This window comes from Guyanagaster necrorhizus, assembly GCF_019112545.1.
Source record: "Guyanagaster necrorhizus MCA 3950 unplaced genomic scaffold BT62scaffold_4, whole genome shotgun sequence".
Lineage (NCBI taxonomy): Eukaryota > Fungi > Basidiomycota > Agaricomycetes > Agaricales > Physalacriaceae > Guyanagaster > Guyanagaster necrorhizus.
This window is the reverse complement of record NW_025064883.1, coordinates 682,833-696,369: the sequence shown is the minus strand read 5'-3', so window position 1 is coordinate 696,369 and position 13,537 is coordinate 682,833. Positions and strand designations below refer to the sequence as shown.

Genomic DNA, 13,537 nt, shown 5'->3' with positions numbered 1-13,537 from the left:
CGACAGCCTGCGGACGCAAGGCCCGCCGCCTTTCTTTCTTTTGATTCTCTCTTCAAGAGCTTGCTAGCATCTGCTGGCTGCTTATTTCCTGTTCTCCTGCTTTTTTCACCACGCTGGGCGTGCAATTTCAGGCAGCAACGACCGACGCAATGGCCGCAAGTGCGCCTCGCAAAAGAGGCCCGCCTCCTGGCCTACGCATCGAAACCCCGATATTCCCGCTCATCGACACAGATTCGGACAATGGCGGCCGACCACGCTCCCTCAGAAACATGAAGAAGCTCTCCCTCACTCTCCCCGACGCCCAGTCATCCTCCGACAACATTACTGCCGCCACCGCCGCCTTTCCGCCTCGCCCTCGACGTCCGTCTGTCATCTCTCTCCCTGCCCCGACGCCTGCCGCCCTCCTCGCGCGCAGCGAAGAACACGATCCCGACGTTCCTTACGCCGATGGGCCCCTCCAAATCATGCCTGGCATCTGGCTAGGCTCTGAGGACAACGCCCGTGACTGGCCTCAGCTCAGAGATCGCGGTATCAAGGCCGTCCTCAACGTCGCCAAGGAAGTCGCCTCACCTTTCGACACCTCCAAGCCCCTTCGCTCGTTTGCCTCGGCTCCCAACCTCAAGGGTTCTCAACTAGAGCTCACAGATACATTCTACCCCGCACACCACGCCTCTGGACGACCTGCCATGCATTATCTCAAACTCATGTGGTCTCATGGCCAGCAGGATCTTGTGGCTTCTGGGTTCCCAGCTGCAATGGCATTCACCGACGCTGCCCTCGAGCGAGGTGATGGCGTCCTCATCCACTGCCAGTGTGGTATTTCTCGCTCAGCTACCATGGTAATTGCCCTCGTCATGCGTGCGGCCGCCGAGCGCTCTTCCAACGTCCCACCGGACATATGGGCTCTCAAGGGTATGCAGCCCGCATATGATTTCGTAAAACAGAAAAGCAAATGGATAGGCCCCAATATGTCGTGCGTTTCGTTTCATTCACCCCCTTGCTTGGTTTTAGCTCATATTCAGTTACTTGCAGGTTAATATACCAGCTATTGGACTATGAACGCAAACTGACCAGCTCTCCTTCCAATTCGGAACGCTCCTCGATCGTTGATGAGGAAGAGGAATGGGGTAGGAAGAGACGGTTGCTTGATGAGACACCATCAGAACCGGAGGATGAAGAAAACACGTTTGTCATGCGGGAGGCCAAGGCGCTTGACAAGGCTATGGAAGACCGCATTGTCGCACGGAAATCGTCAGCCTCGTCGACGTCCTCTATGGGATCGTCGACCTCTGGTGTTGGCATGGGCGCCGCATGGAGAAGTCGCTATGGTGCTCGCAAACGCACTGGATCAGTAGCGAGCAGTATCTTTAGCGAAGAGTTGGTAGAGGAAGACGAGGAGCGCAGTCTGCTGGGTATCGGTGGTGGGTTTGACGAGACAAGCAGCTTTGAGCGCGACACGTCGTCGTCGTCGACCAACTCGCCAGACGATGTAGACTATAGACGGAGTTCGACGCGACCGCCTCCGTCTGCCCCGATATGGAAAACGTCTTTTAGTTTTGTACCGCCACCGTCGGCAACGCGGGCGACGTTTGATATGCACGGGACACCGAAGGCTAAGCGGCGACCAGTGCCGCTCCTGCCGCCGGTTCCGCCGTCGCCGACCAATGTTCTGGTCAACAATTCTCCTCCAAAGCCGCCCAAGCACCACCCTTCACCTTCATCGTCGCCCTCGCCTCGCCCTCATAAACTGTCTCTGCGGATGCGCACCGAGTCGCGTAAACCGGCCCCCCCGCCTCTTCATCTGCGACATTCTGTTTTGAACCAGGCGCGGCCACAGACAAGTCACGCAGCTACACCGAGCCAGACGCTGTTTGTGTTCCCGCCGAGTCCGACGATGGGACGGACGCCTGCGACGATGACGCTTACGAGTGAAGGTGTGCCGTGGCCTGCGATCACGCCTCGTGTGTCAACGTTCCGGTCGCATGGACGGACGAGAAGTTTTATTGGGATTGCTGCGCCGCCTACACCGACGACGGCGTTTAGCAAGGTGGACGCAAGAGGGTATGTCGGGTTGGAAAGCAGTATGATGTAGGCGTTATGCGATCTATGCATCTCTATTTTTTAAATTCTGTCAATTTTTATTTACACTTGCATTTGAACTCTTCAGCGCACACATCCATTGACACTGTTTTCTTCCCTTTTTTTCATGTTTTTTATTTCATGTATCACCAGGGTTTGATCTACGTTCATTTTACGCCTAGTGACAGTCGCTTAGTCTTGTTTTTTTTCGATGCACATACATTTTTTTTATTCGACCTCTATATATTATATATTGTAGCACTACGGAAGAATAAAAAAGAAGTGGTTGCAATGTATGCTACTTGAACATCCTCCCGACAGACTGTTTGACAGCGCCTGAGAGTAGGGAGCCGGTGATACCGCCAAAGTCCCATGATGAGGAGAGATTGTTGGCCCAACGCTGCTTGGCGTCGCGGTCTGCGTAAGTGAAGCCGATGGCGTTGGTGATGTTGAAGATGAGAGCGAGGACGACGATGGGCACGAATCTAAGAAGAGTGAGATGTGAGAGATGTAGCAGAGGGAATAGACGCACGATATGCTGAGCTTGAGAAGGGATACAATGAAAAGAGCAGCCCAGAGACAGGGAAAGATGTATAGAGCTATCCAGAACATCTTGGAGTCAATGGGGTTGGCGGGGTGAGAGGGATCGCGACTCTCAAAGACCCAGAAGCTCTCGCCATCGTCGTCAACTTGGTTCCAAAAGCGCAAACCAACAAGAGTGCGGCCGGCCACGTTGCGGCAGTTCCAAAAGTCCATTGCGAGGAGGACGACGACTACGACGGTCTGGGGGGAAGGTTTAGCTGTTAGGTATGACAGAAACAGGAGACGTACGGATAAGACATAGTTGTCGGTAAAGAAGCCACAGAGGATGTATACAGTTATTGCTGCTATGCGAAAGAGAAAGAGAAAGAAGAGGGCGAGGGGGTGGGCTGATTGGCGGAAGATGCCTGCTATGCCTGAGTATGGGTGAGTATTGGTTTGGTGGATGCCAGGGACGGCGCACCGGATTCGGCATCATTGTCGTTGGCGGCGAGGGCGGGATTAACATTTGTGAGTGGCGGGCGGCGGGCGGATGAGATGTGGCCATCGGGAATGTCGTCGGGTTCGATGGTGTTGTTGAGGAGAGGCGTCGACAGACTCATCGTGGAAGGAGGCAGGCGTGGCACGTGACCATCATGGACGAAACTACGTCGCTGCTAAATGGGCGCCCCGGGATTGTGGCGACGGCGGAGACGCTGGAGAATATACCAAGGGTGTCGTCGGACCGCGCAGTGCAGACCCAGTTTTCGCTGCTCGTCTTGTTGTACGCCCGCAAGAACGTCAAGGAGATTGCCAGTGGCACGCCCTGGGAAATGATGCAGCAGGCGAAGAAAAGGGAGAAGTTGGCAGAAAGGACCGAGTCAGACTGCATGGCGCTTTGGAGTGAATTCTGCGAGGAGGACGAGGATGTGGAGTCTGTGCTGTTTGGAGAGATGGACGGGATGCGGATCATTGATCTGTTGGACGCTGCCCCGGATGCACTCCTCGACGACGAGCTGTTCTATGCGACGATGGCCAGCGTCTGGACAAGGCACGGCCGTGCTGTTCATATACTCGACGTGGCTGCGAGATTGGCGACGTACGGTCTGTTGCTGAGTTACGTGATGCACCCGCCTGACCGGTCGACGATCTACGTGTCCGGCGCATACATGGGCGGGCGCGAGTGGGCGTTATTGCTGTTGTCGCTGTCGACGGGCTCTATCCTTGTTTTGTTGGCGTTTGTGTTGTCAGCGCCGCCATTCCCGGAAGACGCGTCGTTCGGGCTGCTGCTAGTGGCTGCGTTCGTGCTCACCTTTCAACTTCCTTTTAGTGTGATCCACTACCTTCCCGCCCTCCCGCTCATCATCGCCCTCAGGAGGAGAGTCGCAGAGACCGTGTTCCCGATTGTCGCCCTGTTCCTCCCCGCCCTCCTGCTCACCTGTTTCCTTCTCTCCGCCTCACTCAACAACGTCTTTCTCGCCGCCGCCATCCCGATTGAGACGCGCTCCTTTCTCCTCTTTCTCTTCTTTGCTATCATTGTCGTCGTCTTTTTAGCCCTTATTCTCGCTCCAAGTCCCGTTCACTTTGCCAACGACAAATGGAAACGGTACGGCCCAGCTGTCTGTCGCGAAGCCAGGTTGTCCTTTTATCGAATCGCGATCACCTACTCGACTCGGTGCTACTTTCCTCCTCCGTTCAATCTACTTGACTTCCTTTTCTTCCGTCCTCTGCTCAATTTCGGTATCACTGTCCGGTCCTTCTTTTGGCGCCTTACCATTGGTGTGATTGTGTACATCATCAACCGTCTCTTCCTTGCGACAGACTATGCAACGCGATTCCTATGTAGATATTTATCCCTTTGATGACCGGCCATGCCATATCCTTCTTTCACTATTCGGCTGGTCCGCTCCAATGAGACGACTTTTCTTTCTTATACTCTGCACGAGGGCTTTACCACTACCGCACGCTGCTAACGACACATCTATCTATTCCGCCCTCACACCCATGCTCCTCCAAATCGACCCCAAAGCTCCCGAGCGCTTCGTCACCGCCAGTCCTATCGGTCCCACTACCTTTGGCACCGCAGACCAAATCCAGTCCAACTATGCCCTAGCCAATATTGCTGACCGCCCCTTTGCAGAGACAACGTACTCTACCTGGGGTGCTACCTACACTGCCTTTCTTCTCGACACCGGCACAGACGACGCCCCGTCGTTTGCAGCCCAGGATTCCCTTATTGTACGCTACTATTCTGTCCTCGGGCGCCTGGCAGTCTACCAGACAAAACTGATGAAGGCATACCAAGACGATGTCGGCGGCGAGACCACCAATATTGGCGTGAGTCCCGGTGTGGGTGTCCCTCCTGCCGACCCCGTCAGTTTGCGGAAGATGGAAGAGTGGGCTCAGGGAGAGATCGCCAAGGCCGAGGTCGACGATTGCAAGCAGGAGCTCACGTTTACAAAGAGCGACTGGACAGCCTACCTCAGCCTGAATAGGACCTTGGCCGGAATTCAGCCCGATTATGATGACCAAACCCTCGCCAATCTCGTGAGATTTGTCCTCTTTTACATTCGGTTACCACTTATGGGACGTAGATTGCGTCTCAAGCCTACATAGACCAGAGTCTGCTATACAGTTATCCTGGTATGGTGAACAGGACGATGGTCGTCAGTGGTGAGCAAGGCAACCCTCAAGCTTCGTATGCCCCTGCTTGGACTGCAACTATTATCAACGCGACGAATATCGATGGGGCGTTGGCAAAGAATATCACGGTTAATTTAGAAAACGTGGCAAAGAGGGCAGATGAAGCTTCTGATACAGACACAGCAACCACGTCCAAATCTGCCGACTCTGCTGCAAAAATGTCGGGATGCAAACCCAAGCAAAAACGAGAAGCAAAAAACAAGATTTCGTCCGTATTTCGCGCGGTGGCAGCAGCAGCATCTTCTTCCCCGCTCCAAGTTGACGGTCACGACATAGTCAGCCACCAGGTTGTCTCTACGACATCCACCTCCCTCTCTTCACCCCTCACCCCCAACAGTAACCTCATCCTCGTCTCCCTCCAAGAGGGCACCTGGGCAGACCAGCGTGCCGAGTTTATCAAGTACGCATGGGAGGAGAAGCCGGATATTGCAAAGGTATATTTTGGGAGGCGGGGGGAGGGCCCGATTGGTCGTCGTTGGAGCCACGTGGTGTTGTTGGGGGAGGGGAAGGGAGAGGCGGAGAGTATTTGGTTGTTGGGCACAGTGTGGGAGGTCTTGCCTGTGCTCACTGATTATTAATGATCCAGTATTATGTCATCTTCATCTATGTTTTCTTTTCACTTGAAATGTCTAGACGTCCAAATCCAAATAAAAAGCACCGAACCGCTGGACCAGTCTTTGGCGCACCTTCAGAGGCAGACAGCCCTTCTGCTCAGCTCAACTATCCATCATCTGCTGCTTCTTCTACCCGCCTCCTTCCCATATACTCTGTTCCCAGCCTTGTCTCCCTATGCGCAAGACTTTTCACCGCAAATTTCGTGAAGCTTCACAACCGTGAAAGGATCTGGAAACGCACATCCCACTATTTGCAACTTGTCCCAGAGGAATTAAAGGACAGGATCTTTGGGATGCTCAGTGTTGCCTGGCCCACATATTTGTCTCATGAGATTATTGTCACTGTGCGATGATCCTTCCTTGAAAGCTCCCTCATGTATGCACTTCACTCACCGCCTATCCAGTATTTCTTGAATGGATCGTCTCTTACTTTGTCCAACGCCCTCCCTGGGGTCAATAGGAATACTATCTCTTCCATCAAGAGGTTCGGCGCAAGCCTGCGGGAACTCCGTTTAACGGGATTTGAGAAGATCCCAGATGAGGTCTTTGCCTCCATTCTTCCAAACGTGCCCCAGCTAAAGGTGCTCGTGCTCCGGTGCGTTGCTATTTCTAACAGCCGTGGTATTTCCCAATCAAGGTGAATCATCCCAGTGGATGCTCTAAAGTAGGCAGTAACACCGTCTTGGCTGCGTCCAAATGTACACAGCTCACCGTAGCTAATTTCAACTACACTTCTGCAACTCCAACGTCATTGGCCGTGCTGCTTGCGGCATGCTCAGAGTTACAGGTGCTCAAGCTCGCAAAGGTATCCAACTGGGTTCGTCTCTTTCCTCGTGCTTTTGGTTCGACAATATAATTCTTCAAATTAGAGAGACACGACATTTTCAAAATTCTTGTCTGCCGTAGATGAGACATTCAGGCATGCAAACCTTTGTAATCTAAAACTCCGTCAAACTGCAGTCTCCGACCATTCTATAGTCGCCCTCACAACCATATGTCCAAACCTTAGACGACTCGATGTCGCCTTCACTGGGATCCGCAAACCATCCCTATGGGTGGGCCAAGCTCCCCATCTCGAAAAGTTGTCGTTAACTTCCACTGCGATATCTTCCGGAGAGTTGTGTATTGCAGTTGAGAGCCTGCCGCAATTGAAAACCCTAGCCATAGGAGCGCTGGGTGTTGGCACAAGCCCGAATACCACAATCACTAACACCTCGTCGATGACGCTGAACGATGACGATTTGATACTTGTCAGTAACTTGCTGGCTGAACATGGAAGGCCACTAGAGTCCCTAAGTCTTGTATCCAATACCAAGCTGGGCTTGATAAGAAGGGAATCGAGTGCTTTGTGTCATATGATATCTCTTGTTGGGCGCAAATGCAAGGTTCGTTCGTGTCTTTCCTTCCGAACGCCCAATGCTAATAGCACAGCTGTTGCAGTATCTCAATCTGTCAAGCATATCATGTCTTCGCTCTTCAGATCTGGCCGGTTTAATGCCTACGTTTGAATATGATGAGCCTTGTGCTCTCCAAACCTTGATACTAAACAACACCGGTGTGGATGATGAGGTGGCGCCCTTCATTTCATGTTGTCCGGAACTTGCAACATTGGAGCTTTCAGGGACAAAGGTAACCGGTAAGTGCTATGAATGGCAGTGTCGTCGTCAGCAAATAAAAATGGCATATAGATGACGGTCTTTTTCCAATCATCGATGCTTGTCCAAAGCTTGTAAATTTAGATCTTACGAGTTGCCGAGGGGTAAATGTTGTTAATCGCCGCCGCTTTTTTGAAGTAAGTGATATACTATCTTTAGATAATCTTTGCTAAGAAACCACCAGGTCTGGGAGCAGTCTCGGTAGAGATATGCATACATTCTCGCATACACGTTCCAATTACAACATGATGAAAGGAGCGATATCTCATGAAGGAAGGCATTGTGAATAGTCTACCGATATCAGTGAGCGGGCGTCCATAGCGACGACGAAATATGACTCACAGTCGTTGATATATGTGCAAGTATAACCTGAAATACACGCAGTAGGACCTGTCCAATAAATACCTGAAGTATGGTTGATTTCAGGCTAACGGAAAAGAAATAGTCATTCATCCTTACCACCACACTCCTCATAAACCCCAGAGACTGACGTCGTCGTTGGAGTACTGGCTGATGTTGTACTTGTACTTGCTGTAGTAACTGGTTTTGTGGCAGTCGTCGACGTTGAAATAGCCGTCGTGGTGGATGCCGTAGCTGTCGGAGAGGAAACAGTGCCGGATGCATCGCCATAGAATATCCCCCGACCATTTGTGCCGATGTACACTCTGAAAGGTTAGTGTCAGTATTAAGATTAGCTGAAACTCCACCTGACAACCCGTACCGTCCGTAAATACGAGGATCAGCTGCAAGACAATTCGCTGAGGTAGAACCAAACCCATGACTAGCATCGTTGATTTGTACCCAGCTTACACCGGCGTCGTCGGACCTGAAATACCCAATTCCTCCATAGTTGGCAGCAGCGAACACAGCAGGATAGCCACCAGTCTATATCAACGTGAGCATCTGACCTAGAAAATACAAATCGTACGCACAGAAGCTGGAGCGCCCAGAGCAATTGCCCATGCTTGTGATATACCGGAAATCGCAGAAAATGATGATCCCAGGTTGGAAGAATGAAATAGTCCACTGTCGGTGGAGACCCACACATCGCCCGTAACATTGGGGTTGACGGCAATCTTTACTGGGGAGGTAGAGGAGCCTAAAGATCCCTTTGCTGAGAAAGTCTTGCCGCCGTCAGTTGATAGATAGAAAGACGAAGAAGCAGCCCCGTAGAATATAGAGTTGTTCAGCTTGTCCGACGCTATTACAGCGGTCGACGGAAGAGAGGACACCGCGGTAAAATTGTTCGTATACTGGGAGACTTGGACACCGTTTGAACTCGTACGCCAGAGAACGGTATCGCCGTCCGCGGAAAATGCTACTTTACCGCCTGAAATTTGTGAGCCATTTGAACTGTTGCTTTGAAATTTGACATACCTGATACATTGTCGGCAGCACCATAATCCTGAGACCTGGTTTTAAGGGTTGCAGTTTAGAAGATTTGTCATGTGCTGAAAGTAGCGTACCAGGTGGCGCCAGAATCGGTCGAGATGGCAACCTGCTTGCCCGTAGTGCTACGAAGACCCTTAGAGAAGCTGACGACTAATGAGGAATGATAGGAATTCACCTGTCTCCGGTGCCTATCAAAAGAAAATGAGCTTTTCGAAGAACCTGAGCGACCTCATGAAGACCGTACCGATGCGGACAATATTAGTGGGGTTATTACCGGCATAATCAATGTCAGCGGTCGTGGTCCATGTCGGATTTGTGTAATAGTTGCTCGGTGCTACATTCAAGTTATTATGAACGAAGCCTGCCCGAGAAGATTAGACAAAATCGTGCGAAACAGGTTCTAGAGAAAATAATCACCCTCAATGTCTCCGACAGCAGACAGTAAGTGAGGGCCACTCGGTGGTGAAATCAGTCCTTGGACAGACGTCTCTTCGATACGGTCTGCTAATGACTCGAGAGTAATGTTGTGGGTAGTATCCCACTTTACAAACAAACCCAGTAAGTAGATTTACTGCCGGTTGCTAAAAAGCGTGCGTACCTTGGTCAAATCGTGACTACCATATATGGTCGCGCCAGTACCGTACAGGAAATGATCAGAATCGAACGGGTCAATGCTGAGAGCTGCCATTTGCATCGTCAGCAGGTGAGATCATAAAGGGTGCTCGATGAGGTGCGCATACATTCCATCATCCACCCAATCTGCAGGTCACCGAGAACGGTGTCCACATAATTAGGCCCAAGCCATGGGGCAAGACTGTCGGAATAGGTGTAGTACTTGTCAATGTTCGGATACCCATTCCATGCCCAGAAAGGGGACCAAGTCGCCCCACTACATAGATGGTCAAGATTAAAAAAAAGAAGATCAACAGGTTCACAAACCTATCCGTTGACCGATAAATCTGCCCGTCCGGCCACCACGAATTCAGCGCTGCGACCATAAGGGTACCAGGTTTTTGAAGGTCGACGCTAAGACCACCGAATCCAAAATATAAGTCTGACCCTGAGACAGGCGTTATATCTGTCCCTTTACAAGACATTTAAACACTTTCAAGTCCCAAACTGAGCACTTACAAGTGGAAGCGGAGATGTTGTACTTGTAAACGCTCCCAAGAGTACCATCATATGGGCCCGCACCATTGCTATAACTGATGTAAAGGACATGTTCGTCCGGTGAGAGAACGCCCTTGTGAGGAATATAGGTAGTATTTTGTCCAGCCACGGCAGACCCTTAGCACACGCACACATAGTTATGGAATAACCATAAGAAGATGATCGCAGCACTCACAGGTGCTTCCACCATTTTCAGAGACAAAAATGTTGCTGGAACCTTGATTCGCGACGCCCACAAAGATCCGCGGGGTAGCGAAACCAGAAGATCCTGACGTCGAATCGAAGGTAACCCAAGAAATACCTGACCAACCTTTTGTACCTTCTCAAATATGGCTATCAGTTTGGAGACGAACCTATTATATCAGAGTTGTAGCCGGTAGTGTCGGTAGGGTCAGGGACATAGGTCCCTATCTCGCGGTTAAGCAGGACGAGAGTAGGAAGGCATGAATCGACATACCTGCACTAGGCAGACTACTAACTTTAGACCAAGTAGAGCCGTAATTAGTAGATTTATATAGCCCATTTCCGCTTCTCGCGCCGAAGAAAAGAATGGCGTTGTTGTTTGGGTCAACAACCAGACGCTGAAATAAAACGAGTTCATTGTTATTGTTCTACTTGAGGTAGGTTAACGCACCTCCCCCCTGGACGAGGACTTCGTAAGCACCGAAGAAAACGTTTAACTTAAGGAAGAGAGGCAGGCTTACATTCCGCGGCCAGGCATATTTCCGCCGACTTTGAACGGAAGACTAGAGGCCGTGAAAGTCGATCCATAATCAGTCGATATTAGTATATGGCCGTTGTTGGGATCCCAGGAGTTGGTATACATTCCAGTCGCCTGATCATAGAGTCAGCGTGCTTTTGAAATCTGCAGGAGCTTACCAGATAAAGGCGATTAGTCTCAACGGGATCTGTAGCCAGGGCATCAACACCCCAGTAGTCCCATCTTGCGTCGTCCACAAAGTCCAGCAGGGGAGTCCAGGTATCATCAGAGTTGAGCTTATATGCCCCTCCAATGTCGGTTCGAGCATAGGCTAAGCCCTAATGTGCATGTCATTCATGATGATGATGTACAGAAGATAAAACAATGTTGAATTACCTTCTCAGACGGGTTGAAGACAATGCCAGGGACAAAGCCACCACCACCGCCAATTTTGACATTCTGCCAATTGTAAGCTTGCGAAGATGCTGAGAGAGCTGGGGAAGCGAAGAACGCGGTTGCGATAAATAAAGAAAATGCCCTGAGGTCAAGCATCTTGAGCAGACTACGGTTTTTCAGAAGAGATTTGCCGACCTTATAAGAGCTCTGCCAGCAAGTAAAAAATGAGGTACCCGAGATATAGGCGGATGAGAGTGTGCCACACCCGAAAATCAAGCGGTCCCCCTCATTTGGGAGCAATATTATGGCACTGTGTTTGCAGTCTTATTGAAAGGTGGGAAGTCAAACAGGACATATGCCTGGAAAAAGGCTACAAAGTAAGATGTAGCAACGAGGTACAATGACGACATTTGTTCACCTATGCGTCAGAATACATCTAATTGGGAGGTTGTGCCTCGTGATAACAAGGTCACAAGAGGACGACATTCCTCCAAGTATGTATGTTTTTGTGGATTAAATTCGGCGCTGATAGGTGGCGGAGGTATAACACAGATCATATGCGTGATTGAACAGCTGAAGCCTACTTGTTCCATGTAGCTGACAGTCAAGCAATGCGATCAACGATCGCGCCGGGCCGGTCAGATGATCGACATACGAATGGGGATGCAAGCACGTGGCTGTGTCATTGTGGTGACAGTCCTCCTCGTGTTGCAGACTTCGCTGTATACCCAGTACCCTGGTTTTGTCTGCTTCTCCCTTGCCCGTTCTTGATACTTTATGACCTTTATTACGAAGCACCGTCGCTACCGTGCGGTTTACGTTCTTTCAACTTTGTCAACGTCTTCAACGAGCCTAATATTCTGACTTGCTTTGCCAAATCCTCACCTTTCGTTCCATGTCACCGCGTGGCCGAACTAGTCTTGAACCTACCTTTCTTCTTCACGCCAGTCACGAAAAAAAGAGATGCCCATCTCACCCACCGACCTCACACTCTGCAATATCCAGACACAATGTTACCGAACGACGGTCTACTCCTCGTTCTCCGCTTGTCGACAAGGCATTTGACCTCAATGGAGTGCGTTAGGATACCATGTTTTTTTTGTGTCTTTTGCTAATACCAACTAGGATGTCTCCAGCAATCTTACCTACGGTCCTACTACTGTCTTAGGGAACAAGATCAATACCAGTCCTAGTCACAAGCTTCCAGAGATATCACCATACCATCTCCTTCCCCCTCTCCCTCCATCTTCTTCTCTGGTATCGACTCTGCTTGATATCAACTTCCAGTCTTTTGCTTTTTCGACTGGATTTCCGACGTCACCCCCTCCCGTACAATCATCGCCACCCATTTCACCGTCTCCGGGGAGCCGAAGAATTAACACGCCTGCTACAGACAATTCTCTTTTCCACATGCCTGCCCTGAGTCATCCCAACAGTCCCTATGTTCCTTGGGAATCTCCCGTTCGTCGCGAGATCCTACGACCGTTAACACCCTCTTCCTTTGTATCGCATTACTCCCGTCCTCTTTCACGGAGCGGCGCCCGAGCGCCCGAGCCACCGGAAACTGAGGAGGGACCTTCGCTGCAACGCGCAACACGGAAATTGCACAAAATCTCCAAAAGCATTCTAAATTTACGACAGGCAGTGAGGAATGTTGCTCAAGTCACCAAAAGGTTCAAATTCGCCCCAAAACGAAGGTCCGTTGATCAGCAGCCTGACCCACCGGACCTCCCTGAAACGCATTGGCAGTCGGACCCACTGCTTATTGCTCGGCATCGACCTCGATTGGCCCCACCTTCTCCTTCGTCTGCGTCATTTGACTCCACAAATACCAATTCGCTTGCTGCGTGGTTAACTGCACGACAGTGTGAAGCGAAAGAGTGGAATCTGGACGCGCAGAGGGGTGTTGCATTGGAAGAATATGATCGAGCCGGTAGCTGGATCAACCTACCTGCCATGGGCGTATCAGATGATTCGCCTCCAAGTCCGGTTTGCGGAACACTTGAGTCTGGTATCTGGAGACGATTGGAATTCGACATGTCTCCTCTCCTATCAACAAGTCCATCGCCACACATTACTGCGCCCCGTGAGCTTCTACAGTCACTACCTATTTTCCCCCAAGACTAAAATACGTTTACAAAACTGGCCTTTAACTGCTGGAAGAAAGCCGGAATATGGAGGGATGGGATTTCGGACCTTAGCTATATGGTTGGAACATTCAAACTTAGATAATGATTACGATCGGTCTAGGAGCAACTTAATTACGCGTGTCCCACCATTTGGACTTGGGGTAGCGCTGAGTAGATCAA

General features: G+C 50.7%; 6 protein-coding genes across 6 annotated transcripts; 4 read left to right on the top strand and 2 right to left on the bottom strand.

Annotated features, from left to right (window-relative positions):
• Window positions 1–3: 3 nt before the first annotated feature.
• BT62DRAFT_991313 (phosphatases II) lies at window positions 4–2,398 on the top strand. Its single transcript, XM_043190278.1, has 2 exons — window positions 4–973; window positions 1,033–2,398. Exons 1-2 carry the CDS (start codon window positions 150–152, stop codon window positions 2,090–2,092), a joined length of 1,884 nt encoding a protein of 627 aa, XP_043043829.1. The 5' UTR covers window positions 4–149; the 3' UTR covers window positions 2,093–2,398.
• On the bottom strand, window positions 2,280–3,221 carry BT62DRAFT_1072420 (Golgi apparatus membrane protein TVP23; the record flags this gene model as incomplete). The annotated part of the gene is made up of 4 exons (XM_043178850.1): window positions 2,280–2,564; window positions 2,612–2,862; window positions 2,911–3,035; window positions 3,083–3,221. The coding sequence occupies 4 exons, from the start codon at window positions 3,219–3,221 to the stop codon at window positions 2,378–2,380; spliced, it is 702 nt and encodes a 233-aa protein (XP_043043828.1). The 3' UTR covers window positions 2,280–2,377.
• A 33-nt stretch (window positions 3,222–3,254) lies between these two features.
• BT62DRAFT_1001166 (uncharacterized protein) lies at window positions 3,255–4,460 on the top strand (the record flags this gene model as incomplete). Its single annotated transcript, XM_043176698.1, has 1 exon — window positions 3,255–4,460. The coding sequence occupies one exon, from the start codon at window positions 3,255–3,257 to the stop codon at window positions 4,458–4,460; it is 1,206 nt and encodes a 401-aa protein (XP_043043827.1).
• A 1,268-nt stretch (window positions 4,461–5,728) lies between these two features.
• BT62DRAFT_505170 (RNI-like protein) lies at window positions 5,729–7,938 on the top strand. The gene is made up of 8 exons (XM_043181187.1): window positions 5,729–6,259; window positions 6,320–6,510; window positions 6,567–6,732; window positions 6,785–7,300; window positions 7,356–7,551; window positions 7,604–7,707; window positions 7,755–7,873; window positions 7,934–7,938. The coding sequence occupies exons 1-7, from the start codon at window positions 5,879–5,881 to the stop codon at window positions 7,773–7,775; spliced, it is 1,575 nt and encodes a 524-aa protein (XP_043043826.1). The 5' UTR covers window positions 5,729–5,878; the 3' UTR covers window positions 7,776–7,873; window positions 7,934–7,938.
• Window positions 7,836–11,384, bottom strand: BT62DRAFT_885309 (Oligoxyloglucan reducing end-specific cellobiohydrolase; the record flags this gene model as incomplete). Its single annotated transcript, XM_043182823.1, has 20 exons — window positions 7,836–7,861; window positions 7,913–7,975; window positions 8,030–8,235; window positions 8,292–8,455; window positions 8,503–8,900; window positions 8,948–8,982; window positions 9,037–9,095; window positions 9,202–9,323; window positions 9,380–9,503; window positions 9,561–9,643; window positions 9,703–9,851; window positions 9,902–10,046; window positions 10,094–10,249; window positions 10,308–10,433; window positions 10,486–10,539; window positions 10,590–10,713; window positions 10,767–10,773; window positions 10,837–10,967; window positions 11,012–11,170; window positions 11,229–11,384. The coding sequence occupies 20 exons, from the start codon at window positions 11,382–11,384 to the stop codon at window positions 7,836–7,838; spliced, it is 2,487 nt and encodes an 828-aa protein (XP_043043825.1).
• A 739-nt stretch (window positions 11,385–12,123) lies between these two features.
• Window positions 12,124–13,355, top strand: BT62DRAFT_1001163 (uncharacterized protein; the record flags this gene model as incomplete). The annotated part of the gene is made up of 2 exons (XM_043176697.1): window positions 12,124–12,303; window positions 12,354–13,355. The coding sequence occupies 2 exons, from the start codon at window positions 12,124–12,126 to the stop codon at window positions 13,353–13,355; spliced, it is 1,182 nt and encodes a 393-aa protein (XP_043043824.1).
• Between the last annotated feature and the right edge of the window lie 182 nt (window positions 13,356–13,537).

Coding starts and splice junctions, on each gene's coding strand:
- BT62DRAFT_991313 (XM_043190278.1), top strand. CDS start 150: ATGGCCGCAAGTGCGCCTCGCAAAAGAGGCCCGCCTCCTGGCCTACGC. Junction 974..1,032: donor TGGATAGGCCCCAATATGTC/GTGCGTTTCGTT, acceptor AGTTACTTGCAG/GTTAATATACCAGCTATTGG.
- BT62DRAFT_505170 (XM_043181187.1), top strand. CDS start 5,879: ATGATCCAGTATTATGTCATCTTCATCTATGTTTTCTTTTCACTTGAA. Junction 6,260..6,319: donor CTCATGAGATTATTGTCACT/GTGCGATGATCC, acceptor CCGCCTATCCAG/TATTTCTTGAATGGATCGTC. Junction 7,708..7,754: donor ATCGCCGCCGCTTTTTTGAA/GTAAGTGATATA, acceptor AGAAACCACCAG/GTCTGGGAGCAGTCTCGGTA.